This window comes from Clupea harengus, chromosome 5 (assembly GCF_900700415.2).
Source record: "Clupea harengus chromosome 5, Ch_v2.0.2, whole genome shotgun sequence".
NCBI classification, from domain to species: domain Eukaryota; kingdom Metazoa; phylum Chordata; class Actinopteri; order Clupeiformes; family Clupeidae; genus Clupea; species Clupea harengus.
In genome coordinates this window covers 30,054,383-30,070,146 of record NC_045156.1, presented here as the reverse complement: position 1 = coordinate 30,070,146, position 15,764 = coordinate 30,054,383, and the positions used below count along the sequence as shown (strand labels likewise).

The window sequence follows — 15,764 nt, the reverse complement described above, 5'->3', positions numbered from 1 at the left end:
TCTAATGACGGAGTCTTAGGGTGCTTACACTGTCCTACAGGTGGTGTGACCTTACAGATGTACAAACCTGAACATTTCATTTATTTCATTTATCAGTGTATTAATCTGACGGAAAAGCCTTTAAGGTACTATATGGCAACGTTATTATCGTGTTGGCTTAATAATGTGGTGTGAAGATTGGATTTCAGAGATTCCAGACAAAACTGATCTTATTTTTCTTTTCCGACTTCAGGGGGGTAACTTCACCCGTGCGCTTAAGGCATGAATGACCTCAGCTGTCATTAGAGGATGAGAATATGATTGCCATCCTCTCATTAAACCCATGGCAACACATGAAAGCCAGCCGCTTTTCATTGAGGAGTGCGAGGCCTGTGCGTTTGTTTGTGTGTGTGTCATGATGCAATGTGAATGACTCCTTCTAAACACCCCATTTGACCACCAACTGACAAGTTGACGGATGTTCACAGCTGTAATGAGTCCATGACACAAGCTCTTACATCTGTAGTTTGAATGAGCCCATGACACAAGCTCTTACATCTGTAGTTTGAATGAGCCCATGACACAAGCTCTTACAGCTGTAGTTTTGAAGGCAGAAGTGGCATGTGCTCCTTCCTCTTTAGAGTGAAGAATGGCAATATCCAAACCGCAGGAATCCAGATGGAGGTCTTGTTTGTTTGTGTGGGGCATTGATGTGGAAGTATGTTTGTGACAACTGTACCCTGTTTGGCCTGCTAAGATGGTGTTTGTGGCGACTGTACCCTGTTTGGCCTGCTAAGATGGTGTTTGTGGCGACTGTACCCTGTTTGGCCTGCTAAGGTGGTGTTTTGGCAGTCCTGGTGCTAGGTCTGCTGTATCATTACTGGGTCTTTAGCACTGACAAATGGCACCGCTGAATTTTGGAGGCCAAGAACCAAGGCATTGGCCATGGGCAGCAATCACGATGAGAGCAAAAGAATGCCTTTAGGGTGGATTTTAATGTTTTAATTGCTCTGTTATGCATTGCAGACAAGCTACGAAAGAAAGTGAACACTTCCTGAGGTCTGGTCTGGTTGAGCCTCGCTGCTTTCTTCTGTTCACATTCCACACAGACTGCTTCATACAACACAAAGGAACATTGCCGTTAGGGAGGTTGTTTAAGATCAGCGCTGCCGTGTTCTGTTAAACATTCTCTTGTTCTAACCAGGAACAGCACTTTGGGCCTATGACTCACTGACTAAATGAAATAACGGTGTGTGTGTGTGTGTGTTGGTGTGTGTGTGTGCGCACACGCCTCTCAATGACCATTTGGTGGATATGGTAGTTCGGAATGTCAGCCATCTTTTATTGAATTACAGGATAACCATAATTGTTTTGCTTGCCTCATTGACTGTGTCCAGCTCTGAACAGACTGGTGGATCTCTGGAACAAAGCTTCCGTTCAGAAAGAGATGTGGGGAGTAATGACTGAATAGTCTGACAAGCTCCCTATTGAGCAGTGGTATTGCTCTACTGTTGTGCAGTAGTGTCCCAATGAGAATCTCTCTGGCAAGGGTCACAAATATAAACACTTCTCTACACCTCCGGCTGACTTGTGCACAATCCCCCCTCTCATATTGATGTAATTATATGTTGTGACCTACTTCAGTTTGCCTTGTAATGTGATCGATAGCATGTCTTTTTTGGGATGCTACCACTTGCGCCACAACTCCCCCCCAGCATGTATCTGTTTTATCAAGGAGATTGTTCTTGTTCTCCTCTGTGCCTGCACACGCTGACGGCTCCACTGCTCTTGTCCTTCCACAGACGAGCTGCAGAGGGCCAACCTAGAGCCGGGGACACGGAGCAGGTGATCCACCACCTGCACAGAGAGCTACTGGAGGCCCAGGAGTTGGCCAACACTGGCAAGCAGAAATGTTTGGAGCTGCAAGGTAGGACACTTCCACCTTTTTAATAACCATAACCTGTGAAAAAAAAAAGTTCTTTTATCCACAGTTTCCCAACAAAAAAAGCTAATTAAGATGATTGAATCCTTTTCATAGATAGATAGATAGATAGATGGATACTTTATTAAATCATAATAGGAAGGAAATCATATTTGTTGTAGTAGTTGATTATTGATGATGATGATGATGATGATGAGGCTCAGGCAGGACTGTGAGGAATGTAGCACAATTGACCAGCACAGGGCTAGTGAGCTTGAAGAGAAAGGGACTATGTGATGCCCTGTGTTCATGGTGGAGCCAAGGGCTGCAGATAATCAATGGTTGGTTCATTGCGTTGCTTCTCCTCTGGGCTTTTTTCTCAGCTCTGTTGGAGGAGGAGAGGAGGACCAACCGCCAGCAGACGGAGGAGTCCGCCAAACAGATCCACTTCCTTCAGAGTGAGTATCATCACTGTGGAATGTTCACTGTTCCCACACCGGACTTCACAGCCAATTTAAATTTAGGAGCCTGGTTGCAAATTGATAACATCCATTTCTGATAGAACATTACTTTACTGGCACGTCATGGCATGTGTGCAACTATGTTGATGTATAGTTCTGATCAGAAATCCATCCGTCCAGTGGTAGTGTAACCTTATACTTCCATCTGAAGGCCAGAAGAAGCAGAAAATAAGTTGCAGTTTAACATAAAGGCTTATTTTCTGCAATTTGGTGCTCAATTTCTAAAGTAGATCCGAAAATATGCAGCGTCCCCGGAAAAAAAAAAAAGCGGTTAATTGCTTATTTCGCGTTGAATTTGCAAGTCATGGAATTGTGAGAAACTGGAGGGACTATTATGTTTCAAAGATTAACGTTGCTCATTTGCTCTGGGGTGCGTAGCCCAGCTGCAGAAGCTGCAGGCTGATATGGAGACCTTGAGGGAGCAGAGGGAGAACACCATCAGCACCACCCGTGAGGAGCTCTACAACGCCCAGGAGGAGGTCATCCTGCTCCGCCAGGCCGTGGACGACTCCAACCACGAGCGGGAGCGCGACATCGCCGCCCTGCAGTCCGACCTCAGCGGCGTCACCACTGAGCTGGACAAGTGGAAGCAGGCGGCCGCCAAATATGAGGTGGAGATCAGCACCCTCCAGGCCAGCTTCCAGCAGCAGAACAAGCACCAGGAGAAGGCGGTGCAGCTGCAAGGTATGCATACAGGGACAGGCATGTCTCGTGGGTCCATCTTCACATTCATTTAAGACAAGGTTGGAGCCCATTCATTTAACAGAAGACCTTTCACGTATATCGTGTTGGGATATTTGTGTTTAGTCAGGAGCAGAAGACAGGTACTAGCCTTGTGGGTTTCAGAAAGCCTGAGGTGTTGATAAAGGTCCATTTAAGATTTCTTTTTAGGTTTGATTTAGCTTTCTTTCTACATTTCAAGAAATAGTTGTGTGAAGAAGAGGGGTTCTGCTGATTTGTAGAAACATTTGAAGCATCATTATGTTACTACCGATTTCAGTAGGTTTCAAACCACCAAGGTACACAGCACATAACAAATACAAAATGGTTCGTAGCAGAATAGGGCCACATTTGACACCTTGGGTTGTAATAATCTGAGTTGGATATGAAATCCTGCAAGCACCAATCACAACCATTGCTTCCTGAGAAAAGTGTATTATTCCTCCATGATGTTCCTGAGTACTAGAATACCGTATTTTCCGGACTATAAGCCGCTACTTTTTTCCCACGCTTTGAACCTCGCGGCTTAAACAACGATGCGGCTAATTTATGGATTATGATACCTGTGACTGTATACGGTGGCTTTGTGTTTACGGTGGCTTTGTGGAGCTAGGATGCTAGCATGGATGCAGCCGCATGGATGCTTAGCTCCACGCGATTTCTCAGTATCTCTCAATAACTTAACTAATGTCAAAATAACCACAGTCTACCAGCGTAGACAGAACACAACTCAAAACACTTTAGAAAATAAAATAAAAGTTTACAACAATACAAATCCAGTCTTCAAGTTCTTTAGCTCACTGGTTTCAAACTAGCTTCTGTCTTCAATCTAACGTTCTAGCTTCTGATTGACTCTTGCGACTGTGCGCTCTTAAAGCAACAGTGCACTTATCTAACTGCCAAAACTAACTATTGTATTAGTTTTGATATTCATTTTAGCCTGTGTAAAGTTAATTTGTTTCAATGTTGCGGTAGGCACCTGCGGCTTATAGACATGTGCGGCTTATTTATGTTAAAAATAATTATTTTTAAAAAATTCAGTGCGTGAGGCTTATATTCAGGTGCGCTCAATAGTCCGGAAATTACGGTATGTAAATCAAATGTAGTATTAAAAGGCAAGCAAGGTCAGCTCACCTCCATTATGTAGTTCCTAATGCAGGCTTTTTATTTGTGGCCGCCTCTGTGGCCTATCAATGCGCTGTTTCAACACAGAGCTAGCAGCAGCAGGGTCTGATCGCTGCATTAGAGTCTTAATCCAAACTGTCAGCAGTGAATGGTCGTCATGACAATGGCAGCCCAGCCCAGTGTGTCTGGATGTAGGACAGAGCCATGTTCAACATGGACGCCTGGCCTTCTGTAGGACTGACGAGCAGTACATCTCCAGCACGGGCAGGACCCCAGAGCTGTTCTCCCATCAGGCTTGAGCATGGCTTGCAACACACAGACACATGCACACACACACACACCAATACATACACATGGTATCAATTTCTTTCCCTCTGCTGTGGGGGTTTGTTTGGGAGAGCGACTGCATCATTTTTGCAGGGCCTTCAGCTGGATTTGCTAATCCGTTTCACAACAGGGGTTTAGGACATTGTCCTATGGAGATGCATAAACCATTTTTTGATAGTTCTGTTTGTTTTCATTTGAACAGGAATCAGATTTCTCCTTAACTCTAGATTAGGCAAGGCAACAATACATAGACTTGCTGAAATATATAAAGAGGTGCTTGTCAGGTAGACTCTGCGAGTAAGTAAAGAATCCCTGACTGTAGGGAGATCTGTGTTTTTGGTGATTCTGGTAGTCATAGTGGTGACACTGTGTGTGTGTGTGTGTGTGTGTGTGTGTGTGTGTGTGTGTGTGTGCGCGCGCAGGTGAGCTGGACAAGCTGCAGCAGGAGTGTGGCACTTTGCAGAAAGAATGTGAGAGTCTGCGCTCAGAGAAAGGCTCTCTGCTGCAGAAGCTTCATCGGCTGGAAGGGGAACTGGACAGGTAGGTCTGCAGACTTGAACACACCACCACTGCCCCCCCCCACACACACACACACACACACACACACACACACACACACACTGACTGCCATCAGTAGAAACACACACACACTGACTGCCATCAGTAGAAACACCTGACAAACTGTTATATGCAACCATTACAGTTACAGTGTGATGAAATGTTTTTGAAAGCTGTTTAAAGGTCATTTCAGCGAACACAGAATGAAACAAAGATATTGGACGTGTAAAGACGGGCCCAACCACAGCAGGACAGTGAAGTCATCACACTTCTCCCTTACAGGACAGTACTGTCTGTCAACAGGGGTTAATGGACAGGGGTACTCTCAGTTTTTTGCTGTTGAAGCCATGTTGTTGACTAGTCATTAAGATCTGTTGACAACCTGCCAATTTGAATGTCCTTCTAGACAAACCAATACAACTATTGACAAGGATGGCTTCCTGCTGGCTTTGAATGAAGCCTGTGCTCCAAAATGACAGATGACTGAGCAGCTTATTGTGTACTTTGAACAACATTCATATCTGTTCACATATCAATAGTTATTCATAGATTACCGAACACATTTGAAACGCCGTGGTTATGTGAGGCATCACAGCAGGCAAAAAGGTCAAAGTTCAGCATCATTTCACTCAGTATTGTAAGTCAAGCAGCAATAGCAATTGGTTGTTTAGGAAATGACCAAAAGACCTCCCATCTGTTGTGATACCGGCAGTCTGTTCCGCTGACACCTGACAGACCATGACCCTACCCTTTGAAACCTTGGGCTTGTGGGTATGTTTTAGACAGTGATATCACTGGGCTGCCTCTGGTCTCATGTGGCCACACTCATCACTACAGCGCAGGGATTTGGGCTTGTGTGAATGTCTCCATTTACATTTAGTCATTTAGCAGACGCTTTTATCCAAAGCGACTTACATATGTGCGACCTACATTGTATACACATTTTACATTTTACATTTACACTGATGGCACACTGCACATCAGGAGCAATTAGGGGTTCAGTGTCTTGCTCAAGGACGCTTCGACAGGGAATCGAACTAGCAACCTTCTGATTACTAAACGACTTCTCTACCTCCTGTACCACTGTCGCCCCATACATGTCTCCAACATGCATCACTCTTTCTGCCACATCTCAACACTCATCAGTTGTTTGGTATTCTCTCTGGTGGTTCATGCTGCTGACATTTAAGACACTCTTGTGTCTACTACACTTGAGGTCATCTCTCTGAGACCCTGTGAACCTCTCCTCACCTCACCTCTCCTCCTCCTCTCTTCTCTCCTCCTCTCTCCTCCTCTCTCCTCCTCTCCTCTCCTCTCCTCTCCTCACTGTATGCTCATTCATAACCTCCTGTGAACCTCACCTCTCCTCTCCTCTCCTCTTCTCTCCTCTCCTCTCCTCACTGTATGCTCATTCATAACCTCCTGTGAACCTCACCTCTCCTCTCCTCTCCTCTTCTCTCCTCTCCTCTCCTCACTGTATGCTCATTCATAACCTCCTGTGAACCTCACCTCTCCTCTCCTCTTCTCTCCTCTCCTCACTGTATGCTCATTCATAACCTCCTGTGAACCTCTCCTCTCTTCTCCTCTCTCCTCTCCTCTCCTCTCCTCTCCTCTCTGTACGCTCATTCATAACCTGCTGTGAATCGTTGGTTGTCCTCACGCTGCACGCTTTCAATTTAGGAGTGTTTCCGCTGACCTTTTGTTTACCTCACAGATTGTAAGCGTTTTTAAGAGGAGCTTGTTTCATCAGCTATGGCTGTTATGACCAGACACACACACACACACACACACACACACACACACACACACACCAGTAATGTTCTTGTCCTTATGAGCCCTACATGAACCTACACTCTTCTGGTTTTCAACATTGGTCACAGAATGTCCCTAAGTGTGTGTACTGACAAACTTGTTCAGTCTGACAGAATGAAAGCAGGTGGATGATGTGTGGGATATGGGGTGTCAGATCCTGTTCTGTAGATCATGGTCTCATCGTCTTCTGATCATTAAAAAAAAACATTTGTCTGCCATCGCTTCATCATCCCCCAATTTTCATCTCGACAGAGACCTGCAGAATTTCAAAAACCTGCATGTTCATTCCTGTGTGTGTGTGTGTGTGTGTGTGTCTGTGTGTGTCTGTGTGTCTGTGTGTGTGTAGCTCCAGGGAGGAGAGTGCCACTCTCAGCAGCAGTCTGAATGCGCTGGAGAAGTCCCAGGGAGCCTTGCAGAGCCGCCTGGGCTCCATGCAGGATCAGCACCTGCAGGATGCCAGTATGCTCAAGAACCAGCTGGCCCAGGCCGACAGTCATACCAAGAGCCTACAGAGAGAGGTGAACCAGAACACACACACTCACACACATATGCATACAGTGGCCACACAGTAACATGATACACACACTCACACACATATGCATACAGTGGCCATACAGTAACATGATACACACACTCACACACACATCAGTGGCCATACAGTAACATGATACACACACTCGCACACATATCAGTGGCCATACAGTAACATAATACACATACTCACACACACTCACACACACATGCACACAGTGGCCACACAGTAACATAATACACATACTCACACACACATGCACACAGTGGCCACACAGTAACATGATACACACACTCACACACATATGCACACAGTAACATGACACACACACTCACACACATATGCACACAGTGGCCATACAGAAACATGATACACACACTTACACACACATGCACACACACTCACACACATATGCACACAGTGGCCATACAGTAACATGATACACACACTCACACACATATCAGTGGCCATACAGTAACATGATACACATACTCACACACATTCTGCACATAGAGGTTCAAGCCACAAGAGTGTTATAACTAGGGCTGTCAAGCGATCAGAAAACAATGATCGAATTAATTACATGGTTTGTGATTACTTAATCTAAACGAATCAAAGTAAACAAGCCACGGCAGTGTGATGTTCACCACACACTAATGCCTAACAGATATCTCATAGTTTGTCTAAAGCTAGTGAGTTAACCTACTTCAGTACCGTCAGACCATACCGACAGCTAAAGCACTGATGATCAAATCTTGCTAGTTTGCGAACTTATGTCACCAAAACCCCCCATAGTCATCATAGAGTGCAACTAATATGTGTTATTTTTTCTATAATTGATTAATTGAAATAAATGCGCTATTTTGACAACCCTAGTTCTAACATTAGTTCTAAGTGCCTCTCTCTCTCTCTCTCCTCTCTCCACCTGCAGTATGAGGACACTCAGACACAGCTGTCGGATCTGAGGCATCGCTATGAGCGGACCGAACAGGAGAAGTCCTGCATCAACGCCGAGCTGGAGCAGTGTAAGGTCAACCTCAAGCTGCTGCAGGAGAAGGGGAAGAATGTGAGTCCTCCTCGTCTCTCTCTCTCTCTCTGTCTCTGCCTCACTCACTGACTGTCATTCTCACACACACACACACACACACACACACACACACACACACACACACACACACACACACACACACACACACACACACACAGCTCATGCAGCCAGGGCTGCCATTGCTTTCAGCTTTTTCTCCATACTCATTTGGGTGAGTACACACACACACACACACACACACACACACACAGGGATTTAGACATTTGAATCTCCAACTGGCCCGGTTGCTTCCTCAACTCCAGTGTGTGAGGCTTTGATCTGCCTCTTGTTTGGTTTAAGGTAAGGAGAGACTCTTAGGACAAGCTTATGTGTTTGGCGGAGTGTGTCTTTATTTGCCAAAGAGGTAATTCAATCATCTTTTAGAAGCAGCACGTTTGCTAATAGATCATGTAAAAAAAAAAGATACTGTTCTCTTGTTTGAAATGACAATTTCAAAGGATAGTGGAGGAGTTCAGTTTGTTTTTAAACAAACAGGGTGTCGCATTGCAGTCATCTAAGAACACGGTTGGAAACCGCTGCCCTCAACAAATGCAAATGCACCATCCACAGGGAGATTATGAGATTATGCCCCATCCACAGGGAGATTATGCCCCATCCACAGGGAGATTATGAGATTATGCACCATCCACAGGGAGATTATGCCCCATCCACAGGGAGATTATGCACCATCCACAGGGAGATTATGAGATTATGCACCATCCACAGGGAGATTATGAGATTATGCCCCATCCACAGGGAGATTATGCACCATCCACAGGGAGATTATGCAAGTAAAAAAATAATAATAAGTAAAAACAGGCCTAATTAGGTTTTGCTGTCTTGCTTTAATGTTCTTCCCCCCGTCAGCAGTGCCCATGCCTTACTCCGTCACACACACACTGACTAAAGCTGGATCAGAACATCACACACAGTCACATTCACACGGGCCCAAATGTACCCCTTCAGGGTTGCACCTGTGGAGGAGGTCCGCTTCAGTCCTAGACTCTTCTTCTACAGAGCACTGGGGAAAAGATGACCCAAACAATCACATGATAGGTGGCACTTTCTGACTTTCTGATTGGTCAGGAGCCAGGGCTATTCCTTGGTGCCTCATGTTTGTTTGTACTTGAGTTTGATTTTTTTTTTTTTTGCATTTTTGATAATTACCCCTTAACTTCCAATTCAATTTTCTTACAGCTGATAGACAAACATGTTTTTCTCAATTTTTTTTTTCCAAATATCTTTAAAAACGATCACTCTAGGAAGAAGGGTGTTTTGGTGAGCTGGTTGCACCTCAGACTCTCTCAGGGGCATAGGGGAAGAACTTGATCCAGACGGGCTGGGTGGAATGGATGGATTCAATAACCTGAATGTTGTGACCAATTGTCCTATTAACACCACTCCACTGTCTGTGTCGTGTCTGTGCTCCTTGTGGTTGGGGGTGGGATCTAGCTCAGGTGTTCAACCGTGTACTTGCTCTGGGTGTATGCTTTTAGCGTGTATATATTTGATAGGAGCTGTTGTTGTTATTTTTGTATGACAAAAAATCCATCCTCCCCTCCTTACTTTTTATTTGCAGAGCCCTCCCTTAGCCGTCCTCCCCCAGCCCCCCTGCCATCAGATCAGGTCTTTGTGTTGCGTAGTGTTAAAGTTGATTTTCTGTAATGTCCCCTTCCTCCTTTAGCCATCCATATCGCAGCCCGCCCAAGCCATTTTCATCGGCCTTATCCTGGCTTTGCTGTACTGGTGCTACGGCCAGTTGTGGTAGAAAGGTACACGGCGCTCGTGTCGAGTCTCTTGTGTGTGTGTGTGTGTCTGGTGTCGTCCTCTCCCGTGTGCATCATGCTCTCTTCACCATCTGTGCATGGCCATCTGTAACAAGCACACACACCTCTCACCCTACCGCACACACACCCTCCACCTCTTTACCCCATCGGCTTTGTCCTTCAAATCCCTCTTTGGAGCTTCCGCTTCACAATGGAGAAAAGCCTACGTTTCTCTCTCCGCGTAGTTTGCCCTCCTAATCATTCACTGACCAAGTAACACCTGTTCTGTCTAGTTTGGATCATTCATTTGTCATTTTTTTTTGCTTTTAGGAAAATTTGGCTTTTCCCTCCCTTCTTCTTTTGATCATCATTTTGCTCTTCCATTTTCTTTTGACTAAAATGAAACAAAGTGCTTCTGCCCTCCTTGCATTAAGGCAGTGCATTGAGTTTGATTTTGCATCATCATCATCATCATCATCAACTATTGTCTGTGAGGCTACTGGTTCTTCCATTGGAAGTGCTCTTGACCTCGCTCGCTCGCTCTCTCTCTCTTTCAAGTGTGTTCATCTTAACTCTGTTTCTGCTGTCTCTCTCTCTCTCTAACACACACACACACACACACATACACACTCTCTCTCTCTCGCAAACACACTGTCTCTGTCTCTTTTTCTTTCTCCTTCCCTACGTCTCTCTACCTCTGCAGCCGTACTGTATTAAGTCTAGTGCCAGTTGTGTGACGAGGTCTCTCTCTCTCTCTGTGTCTCTTGTGTTGTGTGTGTCTGTCTGTTGCCGTGTGTCTACTTGTTACAGAGCGGCTGGTTGCCATGGATGCCGGTGGTTGCTGTGATGGTTGCTGTGACAGCGGCAGTTCTTTATCCCGGCCTGTCGAAGAGCACCTCCTGAGAGTGAGGCACATGTGTGCACTCTCAAAGTTTACCCTTCCTCCAAGATACACACTTACACACACACACACACACACACCATCCTACGTGCTCCTCACCCTCCACACGGACACAAATGCATCCCACCCCCTCCTCCTTGGGTCCCTTCTGTTTTGAGGCCCCCCAAGGAGCCGTAGTGCAACTGTATAAAATGTAACTGTAAATATATATAGAATAAGAGGGAATAAAAGTTGTTACTTCTACTGTAGAGAAAAGCTATATCTGCTGTTTTTCTTTTCATCCTGATTGTTTTTTTGTCATTAGGTGAGAATGTTGACTTCACAATGGCCTAAAATAGGCTTTTTCTCTCTTGGTTGGGTACCAAACTATTGGCAAAGTTCTGGTTTCCTTTCTTTTTAATTTTCTTTTCTTTTCTTTTCTTTCTGTGGTTTGCCATGTTGGATTTTTGATCTGGTATTCCAAATAGATGTAAAAGCCAAATCCTGAATCTTAACATCTAGGCACAAAGGGTGAAGTGCCTAATGTATCTACTTCAGAGCTAGACGTGTGTATCTGTGTGGATGTGTGTGTGTGTGTGTGTGTGTGTGTGTGTGTGTGTGTGTGTGTGTGTGTGTGTGTGTGTGTGTGTGTGTGTGTGTGTGTGTGTGTGTGTTACGCACTTAATTTAACACCTGCTAGTTGTCATCCAAGTGCCACACAGACTTGTGCAGCATCAATTTAACAAGGAGTCGAATCAGTGTGACGAGACAGGAGGATGAAGCAATGTTCTAAACTCAACGAGTCCCTCTGTGCTCTAAGTGTCTGTTGAAATCAAATGTTTGTAGCACAAATATGTGAGTGTGTACTCTAGCATTGTTTATTTGTGTTGTGTGAGCAAAATAATGTTCCTGTCAGACACTACAAAATGTAGGTAATTTGAAATTAAAATGTTCCTTGATATGTTGTTGAAATGTGGTCTGTTTTTCGTTGGAACAATGTCTTGTCTACGGGGCTCCGATCACCTGGTTAACTGGTTGCTAAAACATGTTCAAGAGGCTGTTGAACAAGTAGCTGTCAGTGATGGTCACCCTCCCCGTGTGTCCTAAAGGACCATACACAGACTCCGTCTGTAGCACATCTTACACCTTACTCTGGGATTAGCTTTGCCTTAACAGTGATTTGAGTTCTCTTTTGGTCCAGAGATGGGATCTGGGCTTTGAATGTTTTGATGGTGAAGGACAAGAAGAACTTCTGTCAAAGCACAGATGTTTTAGTGTTGAATTTTGGGTATGAATCGAACACATTGATTGTGAAAGGGTTGATTTGATAGGTGTGTGTGTGTGTGGCTGGTTGTATGGTATGAAACCCAGTAATGTGTGTGTGTGGGGGGGCGTTAGTTCACATCTACACAGACTTCTCTCTGGAGCATCCAAAAATCGATCCTTCCTATATGGGCATATCCATGAGCTCGCTATCATTTTAGCAACATGTTTCTCACTCTCATTTAAAACCCTGTTTCTCACAATGAGAATGATTTTATCTTCTCAAGAAACGTCCATTATTTTGTAAGGCTAACCTCTACATAATCATGATGCTATAATCTACTGATTCTGCATTCTTCTGCTTCAACACCCACCTTACCTCCTTTTGTTTTTGAAGACATTGATGCCTCTTTTAAAAAAATAAATAATAATAATTCACCTACAGACTCCTAATCCTGATGAGTTTGCAGATGGTATAGAATAAGGTATAAAGCTATAGAAAGTCTTCATTGGTATCTTGTTTGTAAATATGTATGTATGAATGTGTGTGTGTGTGTAAATATATACACCAAATAAAAGTTAAATATCTATACCAATCCATTAAATAATGTCCTCCTGAAGTTAATTGAAGGCATTGAACACCATCTTCTGATAAACCTCAGACAAAGTTGTCACATTCACAGTTAACACAATTATCTGAATATTAACCTGGAGATTTCTATAGACTTTCTTTCTAGATTTCTATAGATTTTCTTTAGATTTACGTTTACAATTATGGTTCATGTTTGGTCAACAATTCCATATTGAAGGATAAGTATGTACAGCGGGTAAAATAAGTATGGTGAACACGTCACCATTTTTCTCAGTAAATATATTTCCAAAGGTGCTATTGACATGAAATGTTCACAAGATGTTGATAACAACCAGAGTAATCCATACATACAAAGGAACCAAAACAAATAAGTTCAAAAGTTAAGTTATGTGTAATAATGTGAAATGACACAGGGAAAAAGTATTGACCACAATACGGCCCCTTGTCAGTGCAAATGAATATCAGCTGGTTCAGTCCCAACTGATGGCCTATACAAAGGTGTCTCATTACCAAGGTGTCACACAAGAAACATCTCATGATGGGTAAAAGTAAAGAGCTTGCTCAAGACCTTTGCAACCTTATTGTTGCTAAAACATACTGATGACATTGGTTATGGACGCATTTCTAAACTTCTGAATGTTACAGTTAGCACTGTTGGGGCCATAATCCAGAAGTGGAAAGAACATAATTTCTCCATAAACTGGCCACGACCCGGTCCTCCGAGCAAGATTTCTGACAGGAGTGAAAATAATTATCAGAAGAGTTGTCCAAGAGCCAAGGACCAGCTTCAGAAAGACCTGGAATTAGCAGGTACAATTGTTTAAAAAAAAAAAAAGTAATGCACTCAACCGCGATGGCCTGTATGCACCCTCCCCACGCAAGACTCCATTGCTTAAGAAAAAGCATGCTGAAGCTCGTTTAAAGTTTGCTGCACAACATTGAGACAAGCCTGTGAAATACTGGGAGAATATATTCTGGTCAGAAGAGAGCTAAATTAAGCTCTTTGGATGCCATAATACACACCATGTTTGGAGGACAAATGGCACTGCACATCACCCTAAAAAACACCAGTTTGGAGGTGGGAACATCATGGTGTGGGGCTGCTTTTCAGCATATGGTACTGGCAAACTTCACATAATTGAAGGAAGGATGAATGGAAAAATGTACCGAGACATTCTTGATACAAATCTTCTGCCAACTAGCAGGATGATGAAGATGAAACGAGGGGGGACATTTCAGCAAGACAAGGATCCCAAACACACAGCCATGGAAACTTACAATTGGTTTCAGTGAAAGAAAATAAATCTGCTAGAATTGAATCCAATTGAAAATCTATGGGAAGAACTGAAGATCAGAGTTCATAGAGGAGGCCCACAGACCCTTCAAGATTTGAAGACTGTTTGTGTGGAAGAATGGGCCAAAATCACACCTGAGCAATGCATACGACTAGTTTCTCTTTAAGTTGTCATTACCAACAAAGGCTTTTGTACAAAAGTATTAAATAAATATCAGTAAGCGTGTTCAATACTTTTTCCCTGTGTCATTTCACATTATGACACATAATTTAATTCCTGAGCTTATTTGTTTTGGTTTCTTATGTGTATGGATTACTTGGGTTATTACCAACATCTGGTGAAAATGTCATGTCAATAGTGCCTTTGGAAATATATTTACTGAGAAAAATGGTGACGTGTTCAATACTTATTTTACCCGCTGTATGTTGCTAATTACAATATAAGAAGTCATTTTATTTTATCTTGGAATGTAAAACTACAAGTGCCATTGCTTAGAATGTCTGAAAGGAAATTACTGCATGTTGGTGGACCCCCCCCCCCCCCCCAGAAACCAGTCAACCAGATGTTTATGCAAGCTGTTGAACTGGGTTGACTCAAAGCTGTAGAGATTGAACTACCTTTTGAATTGGTCCATGATTCATTGCTGCACCTCTCAATTAAAGGAGGCATGTGACTCCTCACTGAGTAGAGATGAGCAGAATGAAATGAATACAACTAATATGTTTGTCACCAATAAAACATTCACTTATTTTAACATGACATTTGCTTAGTTGTGTACTTTGAAAACAATTTGACAAAGTTGTTAAATGTCTCAAATAAAAATTGTCAAAGCATCTCACTTTAGTCTTCACCAATATGACTTGACACTGAATCTTTAGTTTCAAACTCCAGTCTTCTGTTTGAGCCAAGAAGTACAACTCATCAATATCTTGTGACCTTCATTTGAAATGCATGAGTGATGACCCTTTAGATGAGTTCAACCATGGCCACAGGGGGGCAGTGACGGTGACAGTGGGCAGGCAGGAGCAGAGTTCTCTTCATCTGAAGAGGTTGTTCGGGCATGCTACTAGTTGCCACCTTACATATACAACAAGTGTGAATCATCTCTTAGTCAGTGGCTACTAAGGAAGCACTACACCCCACATCTGAAAAAGCGATGGAAGCACTCCTTGCCCAAGGGCTGTGTTTCTCCTTTGTCAGCTACTGACTGATGTGTTGATCACAGCCCTGTCAGAAGGCTGCTGAGCCACAGCCCTCCTCAACAGACATGTCTCTCATCAGCCGCTGTCTGTCTCTTAGCGTTTGAGATAAGGTAGTGACGTCACGGTAGCTTGAATAGGCTGATGTCATGAGGACATAGGATAGCGTCAGCAGGATAGCACCAGT

General features: G+C 43.7%; 1 protein-coding gene across 1 annotated transcript in view; it reads left to right on the top strand.

Moving 5' to 3' along the window:
- The window catches only part of slmapa (sarcolemma associated protein a), a 65,359-nt gene extending 53,170 nt beyond the window's left edge, over positions 1-12,189 (top strand). Inside the window, exons 18-23 of the mRNA XM_031568503.2 lie at positions 2,284-2,358; positions 2,800-3,105; positions 5,016-5,133; positions 7,310-7,481; positions 8,427-8,561; positions 11,159-12,189. Coding sequence (XP_031424363.1) covers positions 2,284-2,358; positions 2,800-3,105; positions 5,016-5,133; positions 7,310-7,481; positions 8,427-8,561; positions 11,159-11,251 — 899 coding nt within the window. The 3' untranslated portion in view covers positions 11,252-12,189. The remainder of the gene's footprint in view (positions 1-2,283; positions 2,359-2,799; positions 3,106-5,015; positions 5,134-7,309; positions 7,482-8,426; positions 8,562-11,158) is intronic.
- The last annotated feature ends 3,575 nt before the right edge of the window (positions 12,190-15,764 follow it).